The sequence below is a fragment of the Hydractinia symbiolongicarpus genome, chromosome 11 (genome assembly GCF_029227915.1).
Source record: "Hydractinia symbiolongicarpus strain clone_291-10 chromosome 11, HSymV2.1, whole genome shotgun sequence".
Classification (NCBI taxonomy): domain Eukaryota; kingdom Metazoa; phylum Cnidaria; class Hydrozoa; order Anthoathecata; family Hydractiniidae; genus Hydractinia; species Hydractinia symbiolongicarpus.
Window position 1 is genome coordinate 7,158,554 of NC_079885.1, and position 17,487 is coordinate 7,176,040.

Sequence of the window (17,487 nt, forward strand, 5' to 3'; positions counted from 1 at the left end):
TGTTTGTTATGATTTTGCATCGAAGTATTCGCTTCGCTGAAAAGTAGAAACAATTCCTACTTTTTCGCGGCTAAAGGTTTCGCTGCTAGTTTTAAACCAATCAGAACGCGGTTAACCAATGTAAACAATGAATTTGGCGTCTAATTTACTTTGTCGTGAAAATTAAAAAGCGAATTCGCCGTTAATTCGCTTCGTGAAAATCCCCCTAACGCATAAATTAGGGCGAGTGCAAATTCTGCAAAATATATTTGATAATAATCTCTGAGAAGGAGTGTTTGTAAAAATTACAGTCGTACTAGCGTCCGCCATGTTAATTCATGTTTTTTTTCAACGTCTTGCTGTAGCTTTTTGTTCAAACCAATCAGAGCTACTGAATGACCTATGCCAGCCACTTCAAGCTTGTCCGCAACATAGTTCGCGGAAATACTGGGAAAGTACATTCGCTCGTGGTTATTGAATCTGAGCAAAATAGTTAGCGATTTTTGTACCGTTGTTACAAATCTATAAAGAAAGTTGTTATTACAATACAGAAAGTACTCTGAAGTTATATCAAGACGTTTTAAAACAAGTTACCTTTTCAAATGTGAATATAGGCAGCTAGCCAGCTGCATTTTGAAGACAAAAAGTCTTCTATCATGATAAGTCAGGAAGAAGTTTTTATTTGGTTTAAGGACCTTGAGGGACACTCGCGAATTGAACTAATGTGTGCTTTACTTGACAGCTGTTTGCCTTTGGAATTACGATTCCTAGGAACATACTTGGAATATGCTGCTGGGAAGCATTATACGCATCTTCAAAAATGGGAAAAAGATGCAAATGTTTCTTCTTCATTATTTTCTGCTACTAATTTATCGGACACAAAAATACGAAGACGGTTATGCATATTCCTAGCATTACTTCACTCCCATAATAGAGAAGTTGCAATTAAATTGTTTGGAATCTTAAGCATGTATGAATGTTTTGCTACTTTTGATAACTCTGAGAATACTGGACCAATTGGTGATAATAATAATGCTAATTCAGCTAATAGTGATTTTGACTGGTCTGAGATAACCTCTAGAAATGAAATGAGGTTACTTTTAACCATGGCTTCTTTGCACCCAGCTTTTGATTTTGACCAACGTCGAAATTTAAGAAAAAAGATGGAAAAATTTAACAGCAAGTGCGAATCATATGAGTTTAGAAACGAAGAAATTGAGAGCCAAACTGATGTAAGTAACTTATTTCCATTAACAGTATCACTTCAGTAACAATTCTGTTCCACAATAATAAACCCTGAAAAAAGCCTGAAAATGTGTCAGTAAAGAATGAATCACAATTTTGTCAATTTATTATGGCAATAGAGGCAAAAAAGAACAGATGTTAATTTGTTGCCATAAAACAAACTTTATATTATAGACTCCCTTAAAATTTTCGCAACTCTTATTTTTATGCCTTCTATGTTCCATGCTTCAAATTTCAATACCCATATTAAGTTTGGAATAGGTTTAACTTTGAATTTTCCCACAGATATATTTTATGATTTATTTTTAAATAAGAACACTTCAAAGCTGGTCTATAAAATGAAAAATGAAAAATGTACAATTCAAATTAGTTTATATTTTTTTATGTCACAATTAAAATGAAGATTTTTTTCTTTGGCATATAAATTTCTAAAAGAAATCCACATTAGCAATTGTTGTTGCCTAACACGGACTTTAAATATTAGGTGGTATATAGCTTAATTTTTAGACTTTCCAAATTTTCACAGATTTGCATTATGATCACTTATGTATGCATGTTCATGCTACACTGTATTGTATTTTACTACAATTACAGTAGTAATTACCAAATAATTTTTTATGAATTGAGAGATGTGAAAAATTAACAAACAAACAAACACCCTTCCATAATATGTTTGTTACATTTGTGCTTGCCATATTTTTTAAGTAGTATTTTTTTTTAAAAAAAAAAAAAGGTTTCTTAGGCTGTCTATGCATTTTTATCATTTTTTTGTTTTACAAGTTGTTACTACAAAATACATTTAATTACTAAGTGGATTAAATATTAATGGATTTTAAATGCCAGCCATATTTTTGTTTCATTGAATTGATATCTATTGAGATTTCTACTTGAGATTAAGTTACTATGTTTGACACAGCAAGATGTTTTTTTGGTGGTTTTCAGGAATAAAGGGAAATTCAGGCAAAACCCAGGAGATTTTTTTTGGACAGAAATATATAATGCTTTTTAGATTCTTGAAGTGAAAAGTTCTATCCATGTGTAACTACACAAATGTTTTATTTTTATTTGTTTTTTTTATATATATTTATTATTACAAATATATATATATTTGTTTTAATGCATATGAAATATTGTTTTCAAAACCTCTACTTAGTGTGAGGTAAATAACTTTGTATAACTGTATAAAAAGTTAGATACATTAAAATTAGATGCACAAAGATAGTGTGCAAAATGCGCATGGAATTAATTTAGTTTAATCGTATACTAACTTTAGTCTTTTGCACGAATATTGTGGTACATGTGGAAGTAAGAACATCTGTTCACGAGGTGCTTTTAAGTGTGATGTGTTGGTCAAAGTGCTATTAATAGTACTTTTTTCCATGTGTGTGGATTCTCTACTTGCTATGTATTTGCATAGGACCATGATTAATAAATTGTAACACTTGAGACAAAATAATGTGATTTAATTTATAATAATAATTACCGCAAAACTGGTTTAACAATAAAGCATGAGTGCATTGCAGCAATAGAGATTACATAAGTTACTTATTTATTTTGAGCACCCATTTGTTGATTGAAATTTCGAAGTTGTTAGAAGGCAATAATATTTGTGATATATATACATCATACTTAGAAAAGATATATAGGCATTATTCTATTATTCTATTATCAAGAAAACTAGACATAATGAAATATTTTTAATGTACATTTACTGATTTTTAGAAAGTAACAAAAAATGCTTGCACTAGAACGATATTACACAATTCTAGAAAATCTGTTTTGTGTATGTCAATGTGAGGCTTTTTTGTTACGTTATTTAGACCAAAAAAATATAATATTTTAGATCATACTCAGGGAGTATAACATCAGCATAACATTAAATGTAATTCAAAATTAAAAAATTTTGATTCTACTTTACTTTTTATGTCCATTTCCTTTTTTAGTATTGATACAATTTTAAGCCTAAGATTATTTATTAGTGCATTCTAATGGAGGGTCTTTAAGAGTCTTGTTGAGTCACACATTTGTCTCTATATGTTTATTGGTTGTTTAATTTCGGATATACATTGTTTTTCTTTCCAGTCAAACATAAAAAGAATTTCTTGGAATTAGTGAAGTAATACTCAGGTTGCTATGCAACGGCCTGCATTCTTTACAATCCTGTCTAAACATTATTTTTTGTTAGACATTCTTTCTCAATAAGACAGCTGTTACCACACAGTTGTGAAGAAATCATTTTAAGTATTCTGTTTCAGCAGGATTAATGCAACGTGGGAGTGCACTGTTTTTAAATCATGAATCATTTTTCAGTCTGCCTGTTTGTTTTATTAAGAGATACCCTTTGAAAAAAATTTATACCAAACTATTTCTGTCTTCACATAAAGCTTCTCTCCTGGCTGTAGTTAAATGGAAAGCAAGCACTTAGAAGAAATTTGTTTTATGATCAAGCTGCTATTGCCAAAGAAGTTGAAATTTAATGTAAAAGCGTAAACTAAAAAATACAGTAAAAAAATCAAAGTTTTAAGTCTGCCTAACTTTAGTAAAAAAAAAATTCCAAAAGCCTTAAATAAATTGATTCCTTTAATTTATAAACAAGCTGAAGTTATTTCCCTTGAAAAGGCTAGGGAATTAAATAAACCAAAAGGAGGAACATTTACTAAAACAGGGTGACCAAAATAAAGTTTTTCGCAAAATAAACATTATGCTAGAATTAAGACTACATTGAGAACAAGGCTATATATAAGATAAGATAACTATAAACATGTTACTTTAAAGTGGAGAAAGCAAAAATTACTAATAAAATAAGTGAGTGTGCTGACGTGTTTTAAAAAAGTGTGGAAATTGCACTATTTTAAGGTAATCAAACCACCAAAAATCTCCTAAATAATCAGAAAAAATAAAGACCTAACCTAAAATTTGGATCCAAACCACCCTGTTTTTGTAACATGCCATGACAGAGCTGAGGCATGCAAAATGTAGCACATCAAAATTAATTCAGGCCTGTGTGGAAGTGTGTGCGTGAGATCGCATGCCATTCCTGACAATGCCTGATACCGCAAACAATGATTTAGTCTCTTTTTATATTAGACCCATGCACTTTGAACTTTTCAATGTTGACAACAGACATATAGAAATTGGATCGTAGGCACAAAGTGCCCACAGTCGTTTTTTGACTGGACAAAACTTTTGTTTGGCATGTATTTGAAAGCCAAAATTTGTGACTTTTCCTAACTTTTATGGGGACTTGTAATGGTAAAAAAAGTTGTTAGAAATTTTTTATACTTTGCAGGGATATAACATTTTTTGGACAGCATTTTTTTTTTTTTAATTTAAAAAATGTGCTGACCTGTGTGCATGAGTATTGTAAGATATTAAATTAATTATCTATATTATAATACCTGTCTGTCACGCAAAATTGTACTGCAAGTAGCGAGACGCACGCAGTGGGATATTAAAACAATGGGCGAAACCATGGATTTTTCCACAGGCCAATGACTGGTATAATTATTTATTACAGTTTTCTTGTAAGTAGTAAAACATAAGTAGCAAAACAACGTTTCGGTTGAAATGCAAAATGCAAAAAAATAGTCTTCGCTAAAAAGTCTTTTATGCTACCTAGTCATCCTAATTAATTTATATATTTCTTTTCCAAGAGAAGTCTTATGAATTTGTTCAGTAGATATTTCAGCTAAATAATGTATAATAAACCTTCGCACCTACTTCAAACTTACCAAACTGTTTTTTAAACTTGCACATAGGTGTTTAGATCTTCATACTTTTATTTTATTGTTGAACTTCTTCACAAATTTTGGCATTGCTCTGTATTATTGATCACAGAGCATGTGGTAAAATTGCTTTAGTCTTAATTATGCTTAGCATTTTTTAAATCTCAGACTGGGTTATACTTGTGTTAAGCAATACAAACAATATGTCAGTTTTACAGGCATTTTTTCTTTTTATCTGAATACCTATTGGAGCCTGAAAATTAGCAATGTAACATAACACATAAAAATTGTAAGTTAATATACCCATGGATATATAAATGCATAACAAAGAAGTGTAACCAGTTTTCCCAGATTGCTTTTGCTTTAATTTATTGACATTTTCAGCCGCGTTATGCTCATTATGTGAAAAGGTTCCAGTCAAGCAATTCCTGAGTTCTTACAAATTTTGCTTAATTATTTAGGCTGAAGTTATGAGGGATTCTTGCGAAACCTTGGCAAGTTCAAGTGCTTCAACTACAGAAGTTACATCTACTGTAACAACAGCATACAGTTCTGAGCAAGGTAAAGACTTTTTTGTGAAGACTTTTTTTTTTGCATTTTGCATTTCAACCGAAACGTGGTTTTGCTACCTATGGTTTTGCTACTTACAAGAAAACTGTCCAAATAATTATTTAGTCAACTATTTAAAAAAACATTTCTATCGTCGCTTTTCGATTTTAAACTTTTAAAATGCGATCTAAAAAAACATTTTTACCGCCGCTTTTCGTTTTTAAACTTTAAAAATGCGATCTAAAAAACATTTCTATCGCCGCTATTCGTTTTTAAACTTTTAAAATGCGATTTAAAAAAAACATTTCTATCGCTGCTTTTCATTTTTAAACTTTTAAAATGCTTTAATTTAAAAAACACTTAATTACTGCAATTAACATTTTAAAAAGAGTTCGTGCAAAATAGATTGCTAAAATTGATCTTGCAACCTATTGTGATTAAAAAATCGATTGCGTGGGGTCATTGTTTATCAGCGAGGCAATTATTTTCTTAAAAAACAGAAGCTATCGCAATGTTATTGTTCTGTGTAACTATTCATGTGAGTTTCGCGTCCGCGGTAGATTACATTCAGACTGTACTGTATTTACATATCAATACTTGCAGTCCCAATAACCTGTACATAAGTATTATTTGTGAGAAAACATTGTGGTTCAAGAATTGTTGCTATGCCTTTGCTCAGGATAAATCTGCTGTGTAAGATGATTTTTGTGATATTTTCCCACCTGTGTAAATGCTACAATTAACTGTAACTTTTTTGCAAGTATTATTTACTATCACGCCAAGCAAATTGTTAAGCAATTGATTTAAAATGTGGCAACTTTAGGGTGCTTATTTAAAAGGAGGTGAAAACTACAACAACAACTGCAATGCCATCTATTACAGCAAGACTGTACGACATTTGGAAGTTAGAGCTTGCGAACATATAGGTGTTTCCTCTCTGACTGGAAAATCCTAGTGGTGTGCTAGAACATGTAATATACTGCAATAACATACCGAGTTTTGACAACTTTAGTATACTCTCCACCACATATATATATATATATATATATATCAATGTCTGTTTTCCATGCTAGCATGGGTTGGACGGGGTATATTAATGACCCCCTTCCAACCTGATCTAGACTGTGTTAGATCTAAACTCAACTTCCTCTATATCAAGTCTGTCCTTATTATCTGTCCTTTCTCGATCTGCCTCTTGGCTTTGCCCCAGGAACTATCAAGTCTCTACACTTTCTTACCCAATTTTCTCCCTCCATTCTTTTCAAGTGCCCCAGCCAATTCAATCTTCTTATCTGGATAATATCTCTAAGGATACTTGGCCTGCTTCTTAGCTCATCTGAACTCTTTCTGTCTCTCAGACTGGCGTTACACATCCACCTAACCATTCTCATATCATTCCTTTCTAAACAGTCAAGATCTTCCTGCTTCACTGCCCATGTCTCACTACCGTACAACATAACACTTTTTACACAGGCTTCATACAACCTACCTTTTAACTCAATTGACAAGACTCTAGACATGAAAAAGTGTTATTCTGAAAACTGTTTTTAAAACAGATAACCAGAGCATAGTGAAATGTTTAATAGAAAACGCAAAGTCACCTCCAATTTGGTGACAATCTCCCTCCGTTTGTATTTATGTTTCCATCGTAATGCTTTTAAAGGTTTGGAATTTTATTTTTTATTTTTCGTTCAGAGACAGAACAACTTAATTGTTTTACATAAAAAATAATTTACAAAAAATTATTGTATGTTAAGCAAAATACAACAAGCATTTAAAAATTTCCATTTTTTGAGCCCAAAGTTTATTTTATAATGTAAAAGCTGCGTATTGTTATTTTTGTAGAAAGAACACGCAAAGTAAATTATATTTCTTTCATCAAAGTTTAGTTTTTTCACATAAATTTACATCTTTCTTTTCTCTAGCTGTTGGCTGCTTTCATAATTTCTTAATTTTCGCACTCTTAATTACTTATTTTTAGTCATGCTTTCATGCTTCTTATTTAATACAAAATAAAAAGCACAAAAGTTTTTAATTTCACTTGGTGGTAACATCTTATCACTTTGATCGCTACGCAACAGGTGTGTAGAGAAATGAATAAAAGGTTGTCTTTATGAATGATAATAAGGGTTTGTTTACACTTCTTTAAAATGTTTTTTCCATTTTAGACTATGAAAAGGCCTGTTATTTACCCCTGCCAAAGTAAAACTTTTAAAGCTTACCAGCTGCTGAGTACTGGTCAAGTGGTACCATTTTGGAAAATAGCCAAAAAACAATCTTACACCAGACCCATTAGAACTTACGCTACTAGACATTTTTGTTGGTCTATATACTATGAGTATAATACTTGAAGTGTAATGCAGCTATGACGTCATAACCATTGAAATTTTAAATTGCTTTTTTTTAACATTTAAGTAAAAATAGGTGATTATTTTTTGTTATGGTCTCATCATACTCTTTTTTTTCAACAAAGAAAAACAACAAAATTTTGACCTCTGTTCCCCTGTTAGCCAAATTCACATGTCCATAAATTTTTACGTTATGGATTGCAAAAAATTTTACATAAGAAATTTCTCCTTACTCGATGTATTGATCAGATGTTATGTAGACTTCTGTAAACATATACGTCTCTTATGTAACTGTTATCAACTGGTCTTACCATTTTAAGATGAGGATGTAGTCATCGTCAAACAAAAGCAAAAGAAGCATGTCTTAGAAAACAAACATTCTTTCCATGATTTTCTGTGAAAACCGACTGGCTCTTGTCAAACATATGTAAAAACAAGAGTTAAGACATTCTTCTAAAGAAAAACTGATTATATTTTCTAATTAAAGTTTTTAAATTGTAGACGTTCGAACATGGAATCTACTGTGATGTTGCAATTTTTTCCTTCTTTTAGCTTATGCACAGTTTTTTATAAACAAAAATTTTTGTTTGTAAGAAAATCTACATAGCACTTACGAAATTTTGTAAAGGTTTTAATACTTTTTGTTAAACATGATTTTGTGTAACGTATGAGAATAAATGAACACCACACATTCCATAAGTTCTACTTGAAACTTTACATGCCAAAATGTAAAGTACCTATGGATAATTTATCAGATTGCCTGACTTTTAAATTTTTTTCCTTTTTGCTCTTAGCTATTTTATGTAATAATCCTGCTGGTACCAAAAAATTAATTGAAGATTGTTTTATAATGTCTTATTGTTGTTTTGTTTTGCCTCTGATCAATTGATTTCCAAAATGGCGATTTTGTAGAACAGTGCTTAGTTTTTAAGGCAAGGCCATCTGTTTTGTGACAGTGTGCTTCTTAGACAGGAATGAGTGGCCAAGGAAGTCATCATGGTGGCTGAAAAAAACTAACAATAAACCCCAAGTACTATTATTTCCAATCCTACTAGCTATTACACTCTCAAATTTTTTATGTCAGTCAGAAAGTCAGTCTGCACTTTACAATAAAGCAAAAAATGTTAATTTTTTCAAAAATGGTGATTAATGCTGCCTCAACAGTAGAAATTTTTATATTTACATCTTGTTGATTTTTAGTCATTATTGCAAAATTAAATGTTACAAAATTAGAAAATATAATAATATGTTACATATTATTAGAAAAATATCAGCAAAAACACTGGAAAAATGTCATCACTTTATTTCTTTTGGAAATACACACAACAACCAAAATCATTTTGTTGTTTAACTCTCTTTAATTTGACTTTTTCATGAAATTTATGAAAGTAAAAACTGCAAATTTGAAGGGTTCCCATTATTATACAGATATTGAGCTTATGTTGTAGAGCCTAAGATTTGTTTAACAAGTAAACTGAGAATTTCAAGAAAAACAACATCCTGCAAATTGCTTGCATAAATACACTTTTAAGATTTGTACATGCATATATTTTGTGACAAGTTCAACTTGAGATAACTAAGTAGAAGTGAAGCTTGTGAGATCTTTGCTTAGCATGGCTAATGTAAAATTTTCATGGTGAAATGCTATTATAAAATCCAAAAATTGGACTAAACTTTTTTATAAAAGCTGCAGCGATTTGCCAAAAGCTCTTTTTATTGTGTTGCAAATTTTGATGTAATGTTTTACTTTTTTTAGGTTCAGTGACCAAATCACCATTGTTGCCATCTCCACAGGCACCCCTTCCAGAATTAAGATATCCATTGCTGGAACCATTTCCATATACTGTTCCAATCGCTACACCGTTTCCACCGCAGCCTTTACGACAGATTTTAATTCCAAGACAACCTATCCCAATGATAAACCATCACGATTCAGTACCTGTGCTTAGCCAACATACCAACAGTGTATTAGAACGGGCACAGTTTATTCCCAATGTCACTTCCTTGCCAATTACTCACCCTGTTGTTGTTCCAACTTCTGTAGATTTAAAGAATTTTATTGTCCCGCCTGTTTATAGCTTGCCAACTTTACCAATCCCCACAAGCGATATTGATTTGATTAGCTTCAATTCACAACATATGGCTGACCAAAAACCTGTAGATAATAGTCTTGAAATGAAAATAAGAGACATTGCATCTAATGAATACAAAAGCAAAGAACTTGATAAGAAATGCAAATCTTGCACCAATCATCCTGTAGTACACAATAGTTATCCTGTGAATCATATAAAATTTAACAATAGTTTACATGATATCAGGACAGACATTAAAACAATACCATCAACAAACAGCTCAGTGTATCCAATTGTGAAAGAAACCCCACGTAGATGTTATAGTGAATCGGACACAGACACAATACCATTTTCAGAAATGAGTGCAGTGCTAAGAAATCAAAGTGAATTTCATGTGCCTAGTACAAGAATACATCACAGCGTTATCCCTTATAGTTGCGTAGGACATTCTTCTGTCCCACTGTATGTTACTTTTCCCCCTCATAATTCAGTCAGCGATAACACTGTTCAAAATATACCTTCAATTATTCATAGCAGAACTTCACCAACAACATTCCGAACGGTAAATCCAGTTGATGCTGTGCAACAGAACTTTCAAATGGCTGTGACAAATGTGTCAGCCACTAGTTACAATGTTCCTGAACCAGTAACAACCCAACTTGACCATACAAAGATCTACGTTTCAGGCGGCAATGATATTATGCATTCCGGTATCAATGGGGGTTTTATCCATACTCATCCTGTCATTATTCCCGTGACATCAAATGGTATTAATTTTGTTATTTCTTGGTATTTTTTTTTCTTGTTCTGTAATTTGACTAAAACTAAATGTTTTAAGTCTTCAGATGGCAAAAAGCTATGTGTATAGTTGGGCACATCCATTAGCTATTGTCATATAAAGTTCTTAAAAAAAACGCTCTTAAATATCCTGGGAATGTCAATTCTTTGTCATTTATGCTGTTGCGTAGATCAGAAATTGTTAAGTTCACCCTCTCTTTGCTTAATACTTCTTTTGAATACTGTCGTTTTCTTCAAGATTATCCTTGAAGTATTTTTCAAACCTTTTTTAATTTCAGTTATTGTACTTTTGCTGGTAACTGTCTAACATAACCCTAAACTCCATTTACATTTCTACTATGCTACTATATCTATTTCAATTTTTTAGTATTAACCTACTTACTTGTTTTTTCAACTAGGTACCAAATCAACACTGTATTCAAAAGAAAGAATTCCAGACGCACACTCTGATTTTTCATACCTGCGGAGCATGTCTAACCCAGCTAAGCACAGTCCAGCCGATACGAGCATCTCCACAAGTATGTCTGATACAACACTTAACATTACATCTAGTGACATGTCAGACTCACCTTGCGTTTCACCAACCCCATCACCAAGAATGTTTACCTCCCCAATGCACAGCCCGTCGTCACATCGCAAAGGTTATGCGCATTACAAGGAGAATGCAATGGTGTTTTCGTCTGCTGCTGACTGGTTGAAAAGTTTACGTTTGCATAAGTATTCAAGTAAATTTGAAGGGTTCACGTTCCAAATGGTAAGTGTATTGTGCATTGTTTTGACTTTTAATACTTGCCAAGCTGTTGGAAATAACAGATGTTTTTAAAAAAGTTCTTTAAAAAAATAGTCATTTGCCGTCTCCTGCCCAATTGCACCAAAAAGATCGTTGCAAGAAAAACATGAGAAATCTTGCTACTGTAGTATTTCTTTATTAAAAGAAACTTAAGATTAAGTTATGTCTATTTTTTTATTGGTCGACGAAAAGGTGCAATTGTTTGTAACTTCAAGAACATGAAATGATTTAGGTTTACCTGTTTCATATTTGCACTGTAAAGATATTAGCTAGCTACACCTGTTGTGGTCCCTTTAAATAACCATTTTGTGTGTATGTGTGTCTAGTATGAAACTTTCGTATAACGAATTATCATATTTTTTAGGTCAAAAAAATTTCCTGAATCTTAATTTATCTAATAATAATTTTTATATAAAAACAACGTATACATTTTTTCCTTGTTGTTTTAATTTGCAATGTTACATCCTAAATGAGCAAGAGGCAATATTGGTGGGAAATAGAATAAGTGGGAGGTCAATTTTAATTATCTAAGTGAAAACTTAGATAATTAAAATTGAAAAAAATAGTGAACAATAGCGGTGCAAGTGTCTCGCATCCTTTAAACCGGTAACGTCGCTTGTTGACTGTAGTGTGCTCTTTTACTTTCCTTAGATGCAAAATTTGACTGATCAAGACTTGGAAGCGTTAAGTCTGACTGTTGGTGCTCGAAGAAAATTTAAACAGTGTGTTGAATATTTAGTGTAAGTATTGAAATTTGAATCCTTTGTATTTATTGTGCAACATGTCGCGAAAACATGTTACAAGCCTGAAAAAACATTCAAGCTTACCCATGTCAAGGACTCGGCCTATTTTGTTATTTAATTTTTTTTAGCTCTAATTTTATGCCAACTCAAGCACATTCAAAGGTCCACACTCTTCCCCACAAATTTTACCCTTCTTTAGAGTTTCAACACTGTTATTTATTCCTATAAAAAATCGGACTGAAAGCCTGTCCAAAAATTGTCTGAACCTTTTTTTTCCAAAATTTTTAATGCATGAAAACTTTTAATTAACCATATTTCCCGATTTTTCTATAACCCGTCCCATTTTTTCTTGATTCTAATATTTCCTGACTAGTCGGTATGTCGTAGAAAAACCCCAAAAGTCCATAAAAATATATCGCGTTTGCTATTTCGTGTGTCAGTAGCACTTACAGATTTACAGAGATTTTCCTATTTGTTTACAGTTTAGCACGAATTTTGTATAGAGTTTTATTCATGGAATTGATGGTTTGTTCAACTTACTGGCATAAGGGCGACCTAAAAGGATACTATCTTCTATCAATATCTTTCCCCATCTGCTTACTTTTACGTGTTCGGTGGTTTCAAAAAATTTCAGATTACAATTGTTCAAATTTTGTCTGAAAGGTAATGTTCGTGGATGGAAAGATTAAAGTAATTTGTGGGTGTAATGGGCAGAAGATGTCCAAAAAATGTGGTATCATTGGTCTCCTTATTGTTTGCTTGGCGCGCTGGAGATAGTGAGGAAATTTAATAACCAATATCCTGAAAACGTTAGGGCTTTGTGTTTAGTAATATAGCAGCACTGATAAAATAAAATCTTATAAAAAAACAATTTTTTTGATAAAACAGAGTTGCACATTTGTCCGCGGATCAACTTTTATTAGCCGTAAAGCTAGCAAATTGTTCTGCTGTCATGACTACTATTGCCATGTCTACAGCGTAAAAGTATTTCGCTATAATCTTTTTGGCCGTGCTTCTGTTGCTTTTAGATGGGCTTCTTTATTAAGTTACCATTTTTACTCTTTCTAGCTTGGACTATATAGCTTCATAATTGTCGTGTATTATTTGAAAAGTTGAAGATATATTATCTGTATAACAGACCAGAGCGTGTTGATCTTCATGAGTGTACTTAGCACGTTGTGACAGTAGGCGTTTGACTCCATCTGCTTGTTGTGGTTAACGAAAACTGCTGCAAAGCTGCCCATGAAAACCAGCAGTAGGACGCCCGTGAAGAATTTCACCGTGTATCGTGACGCGCTTGACTTTGAGAATAGTTTGTATGCGATGAATAGTGTGATTGAAAGTGACACGATACCATGCGTGATCGCCAAACATCGAGATACGAGCTCATTTGAACACGTAAACATGGTACCAAGTGAGCACGTGACTAATCCGAAGAGAGAAAACACAAAGACGGATAACACTAAACTCTCTGTTCTCGTTTGATGACATGCACTTTTCTGTTCGACATCAGGCAATCCGGTTTCTAGGTCTTTGTAAACTTTCACGGCGTCGAGTTGATCCATGTTGGCATCTTTTGTGTTAAATATATTGGTGCATGCGTTTCTATCTTTTGCTATATTTGTCTGGTTTGGGGGAATGTGCAGAACGTTGGTTTGGGTCGATCCCTATTAAAAAAAAAGAGAAAATAAAACGTTTTCGCCCGCAAACGTGAAAACCAGTCATTAAGACTTCTCGTGTCTGTTGATGCGATGTAAGGTATTTTCTGATCTAGAAAATGTACCTGTTGGGACGAAAACCTTGATTTTCTCCACCTTGTTTCTCAAAAAAATACATGACCTTCGGGAATAGCATCGTGTCGTGGGTCACGTAGTTGCAATTAAATCACAGGTCAATAGGCCAGTTCTTTTTAATAAAACTTGCTACGCTCCAATAGCTCTTTTATTAACTACTAATGACCTATTTTCATCGTGTCTTTTAGTTTGCTAATTGGATTTTCCAAAAAGCCTTGCCTTCTGCTTGTGTGGTTTAATTGCTTTTGTATTCATCTTTCGCAACTTCTGAAGGATCTGTGCACTAGTGTTCAAAATGTTGACGTTGTCCGTGGTCAAACATTCTTAAATGATACATTTTTTGACAGAGTTCTTTCCACAATTGTGTGGCAAAGTTACCATGCCTCGCATAACGTTGAGAATAAACTGTAGCCTATTTTAAAAGCCGGCTATTTTCGAATTATTTTCGAATTATCTTTTTGGGTTTAACTGAGATGTGAAACTTGTCAATCATTGGTAGAGGCACTTGGATATATATTTTTTTATTAAAGCCATTAGCTTTGCCCTTAAACTAGCTGTTTTAAATTTCCCTGCCATGTTTAGGCTGAAATGTTGGAGTTACAAGAACACTTTTATTATTGAAAGAATATAATCTCTGCCAAATGGAATAAGGAATAATGGCATGCTATAAAACTGAAAATTATGTATATCGAATATTATTTAAAAAAACCCTGATAATCCTGGAAAATTTTGGCTCATAAATTAGATGAACATAATCAACACTTTATATTTTTTTTATTTAAGCTTTTTAATTGAGAATTTTCTGTAGTGGAGAAAAACAACAATAACACGTGTTACCTTTCGTGGAAAAAACTCGATGTATACATATCTAACAACAGAATCTCTTCGCATCATCTCTACTCTTTTTTATCTTCCTGACTTTTGCTTCAGAACATGTCACATGTGATTTGAATAATTAAGTGGCTAAAAAAGACAATTTGGATTTTAATAACTCGTCATTAATCATTAAAAAATCTTCTATAGTCGCATTAAGTAGAATTACGGCTTTGTTGTTGATTTTTAATTTATTTTTTTGTGGTGTTTTGTTTTGTTGGTTTAGCTTGAGAAAAGAGTTTATGTAACTCGCGCTTCTGTGCAAACGAGCTTGTTCTCAAATGTTTATTGAGTTTAAGTGCTTTTTTTTGTCCGAATTTTCGCATCGGATTTCCCGATAAAAATCAATGTGATAAAAGTTAGTCTCAGCACGCTTACTCTTATTTGTTTAGGAAACGTGGTTTTAAAGAGTTTGGCAAGCACGACAATGCCTTGCTGCAAGAAGCCTCCAACTCGCCCTCTTTTCCTGGTGTACCTCCGCCCGAAGGTTCTCCGAATAGCAAATCCGGGAAATCTTCCGAGCACCTTCACAACGACGTAACGACACATCACAGTACCACACCCTATGCTACGTCACCTCTTCATAACCCAATCTCAAGCAACCCTCCCTCTCACCAATTGACAACAGCTTATATATCACCTAACGACGTTCCAGCTTCTAGCCTGCCGCCTTCGCCGTATCATCAAAGTGAGAAGAAAGAGGGGAGAAGTATTTCGTCGTCTAAATTAACTGGGTACGGTGATAATTCGGAGATGCCTGTGAATGACGTGGTTGAAGAGGGCGAAAAGGTAGGTACTGTTTACTAGTCAGTCCGTAAAAACGAGGGTCATGCTTTTAAATTTGATTTTCTTGTTTATTTTAGCTGCTAAGGAAAAGAGTGAATGATGCAACGTGCTATAACTGTGGTTTGGCCGGTCACTATGGCGACGACTGTTCCGAGCAGACGATGGAAGCGCTGACGTATAGTCGATACGGTATGTAATGAACTTTTTTTTCTTTATTTCATGACTCCCTGCAAACAAATCTGTACGATAAAAAAGTTGATTTAAGGGGACCTATTTGTGGTAGAGAATTTTCGCGACGCGACGTTTTTGCGATTTTTAGTTATTTTTGCGAAAATATTCAGTAAAAGAACTATTCCTTCCGTGGTTAACTTCTAAAGTTTAAGAAATTTATGCGAAGTAGTCATTTAAGGTAATTTAAGGTTCCAACAGAATGAAATTCCCGTCTAAAGTAGTTGAAAAATAATGCGAATAAACACAGCGCTTTTTGATAGGCGTTCAACGTGTATAATGTCTTTTATACACGATCTTAACAATGTTCTTTCTTTCTTTCAGCTTTCCATTTGGACTTTTCGAATCAAGACAATTCGTCAACTGAACCAATCTCTGACGTCACCACGTCTAGGTGATAGTGTGTGGGTAGTATAGCATATATTTTTTTAATGAAAACCTAGTAATTTTGTGAGTAATGTTGGAGCGAATCGTTTTGTCTGAACAGTGCAGATTTTAAATGTCTTTCTTATTTCTTCAAATCCCCAATTAGCGTCCGTGTAAATTCTTTTAAGTTTACAAAAACTTAGCGCTGCTACAGTTATCTTAAAGTATATAATAGCCTTTCTTGTTGCCAATTAAAGAACATATATTATTCTCCTTTGGCCCTCCTCCATTGTGTTTTTTAGTTAGACTGATTAATTTGTACTGCGGCTGATCTCCTCGTTTTGCACGAATAAATGTTCAGTTTTGGTTGATATTTTTTTTAGACTGTTTTTTCAACGCATGTGTTTTTTAATTGCGCAGGGTAGGCAGGTTCTGCGCAGGATAGGCGGGGTCTTCAGAAGCAGGTTTTTGTGTTCGACTGTTGCGTTATGGCGACGGTTTGATCTCTGCAACATGTGCGAAAACAACAAACAAAATTGGGAATCGTACAAGTTTTGTCGTGATACCTGAGGGACTATCCGAACAAGACCTGTTGCTTTGAACTTGTACATGGTTAAGTCAATAAAATATTTGACATTCTTGTATAAAATCTACATTAGAGTTGATAGTATAGTGCATGGCCTGCTTCTTAAGACCAGGAAGGAGGAAATCTTCGAGCGATTAGAGTTTTGAAATAACATATCGTATTCAAGGCGTGCTTTTTATTTTTTTGCGAATAATAATTCGTTTGAAAATGCTCTTCTCCTTGCGTCTTTCTGCGAGGATATATAAATTGTGATTTTATCAAACCTTCACGCTTTACCCATGTGTTGTGGAATGGAGATTATAGCTTGTGTTATATTTTTAACAACAGTAATTTTTTAAATATGCTGTACTAAAGTTGTCTGTCAATCAAAATGTATAGCAGAGAAGATTTTAATGACCTATTTCTAGGTCGTAAGCTGCCTAAGGAACTATAAATGGTTAATGGTTATATTAAATTTTACATTCCGTTGTGGATTTTTATTTTATAAATATATTGAAAAAGAAAGTAAAACTTTAGCAGTAGGCTTTGTTTTTGTTTTTTTGTTGCTTTTTTTCCATCTGCGTAACAAGGTGCCCACACCTAAAATTTCCTGAATAGCCTAAAATT

The 17,487-nt window shown here is 33.1% G+C and overlaps 2 protein-coding genes across 2 annotated transcripts; one reads left to right on the forward strand and one right to left on the reverse strand.

Annotated features, from left to right (window-relative positions):
* The first annotated feature begins 346 nt into the window (after nt 1-346).
* Nucleotides 347-17,402, forward strand: LOC130613705 (uncharacterized). The gene is made up of 8 exons (XM_057435036.1): nt 347-1,211; nt 5,411-5,510; nt 9,603-10,685; nt 11,115-11,470; nt 12,158-12,246; nt 15,308-15,704; nt 15,779-15,890; nt 16,254-17,402. Exons 1-8 carry the CDS (start codon nt 636-638, stop codon nt 16,325-16,327), a joined length of 2,787 nt encoding a protein of 928 aa, XP_057291019.1. The 5' UTR covers nt 347-635; the 3' UTR covers nt 16,328-17,402.
* LOC130613708 (uncharacterized) lies at nt 13,049-15,232 on the reverse strand. Its single transcript, XM_057435039.1, has 2 exons — nt 14,880-15,232; nt 13,049-13,916 (listed from the first exon to the last, which is right to left on the reverse strand). The coding sequence occupies exons 1-2, from the start codon at nt 14,934-14,936 to the stop codon at nt 13,350-13,352; spliced, it is 624 nt and encodes a 207-aa protein (XP_057291022.1). The 5' UTR covers nt 14,937-15,232; the 3' UTR covers nt 13,049-13,349.
* Nucleotides 17,403-17,487: the final 85 nt, after the last annotated feature.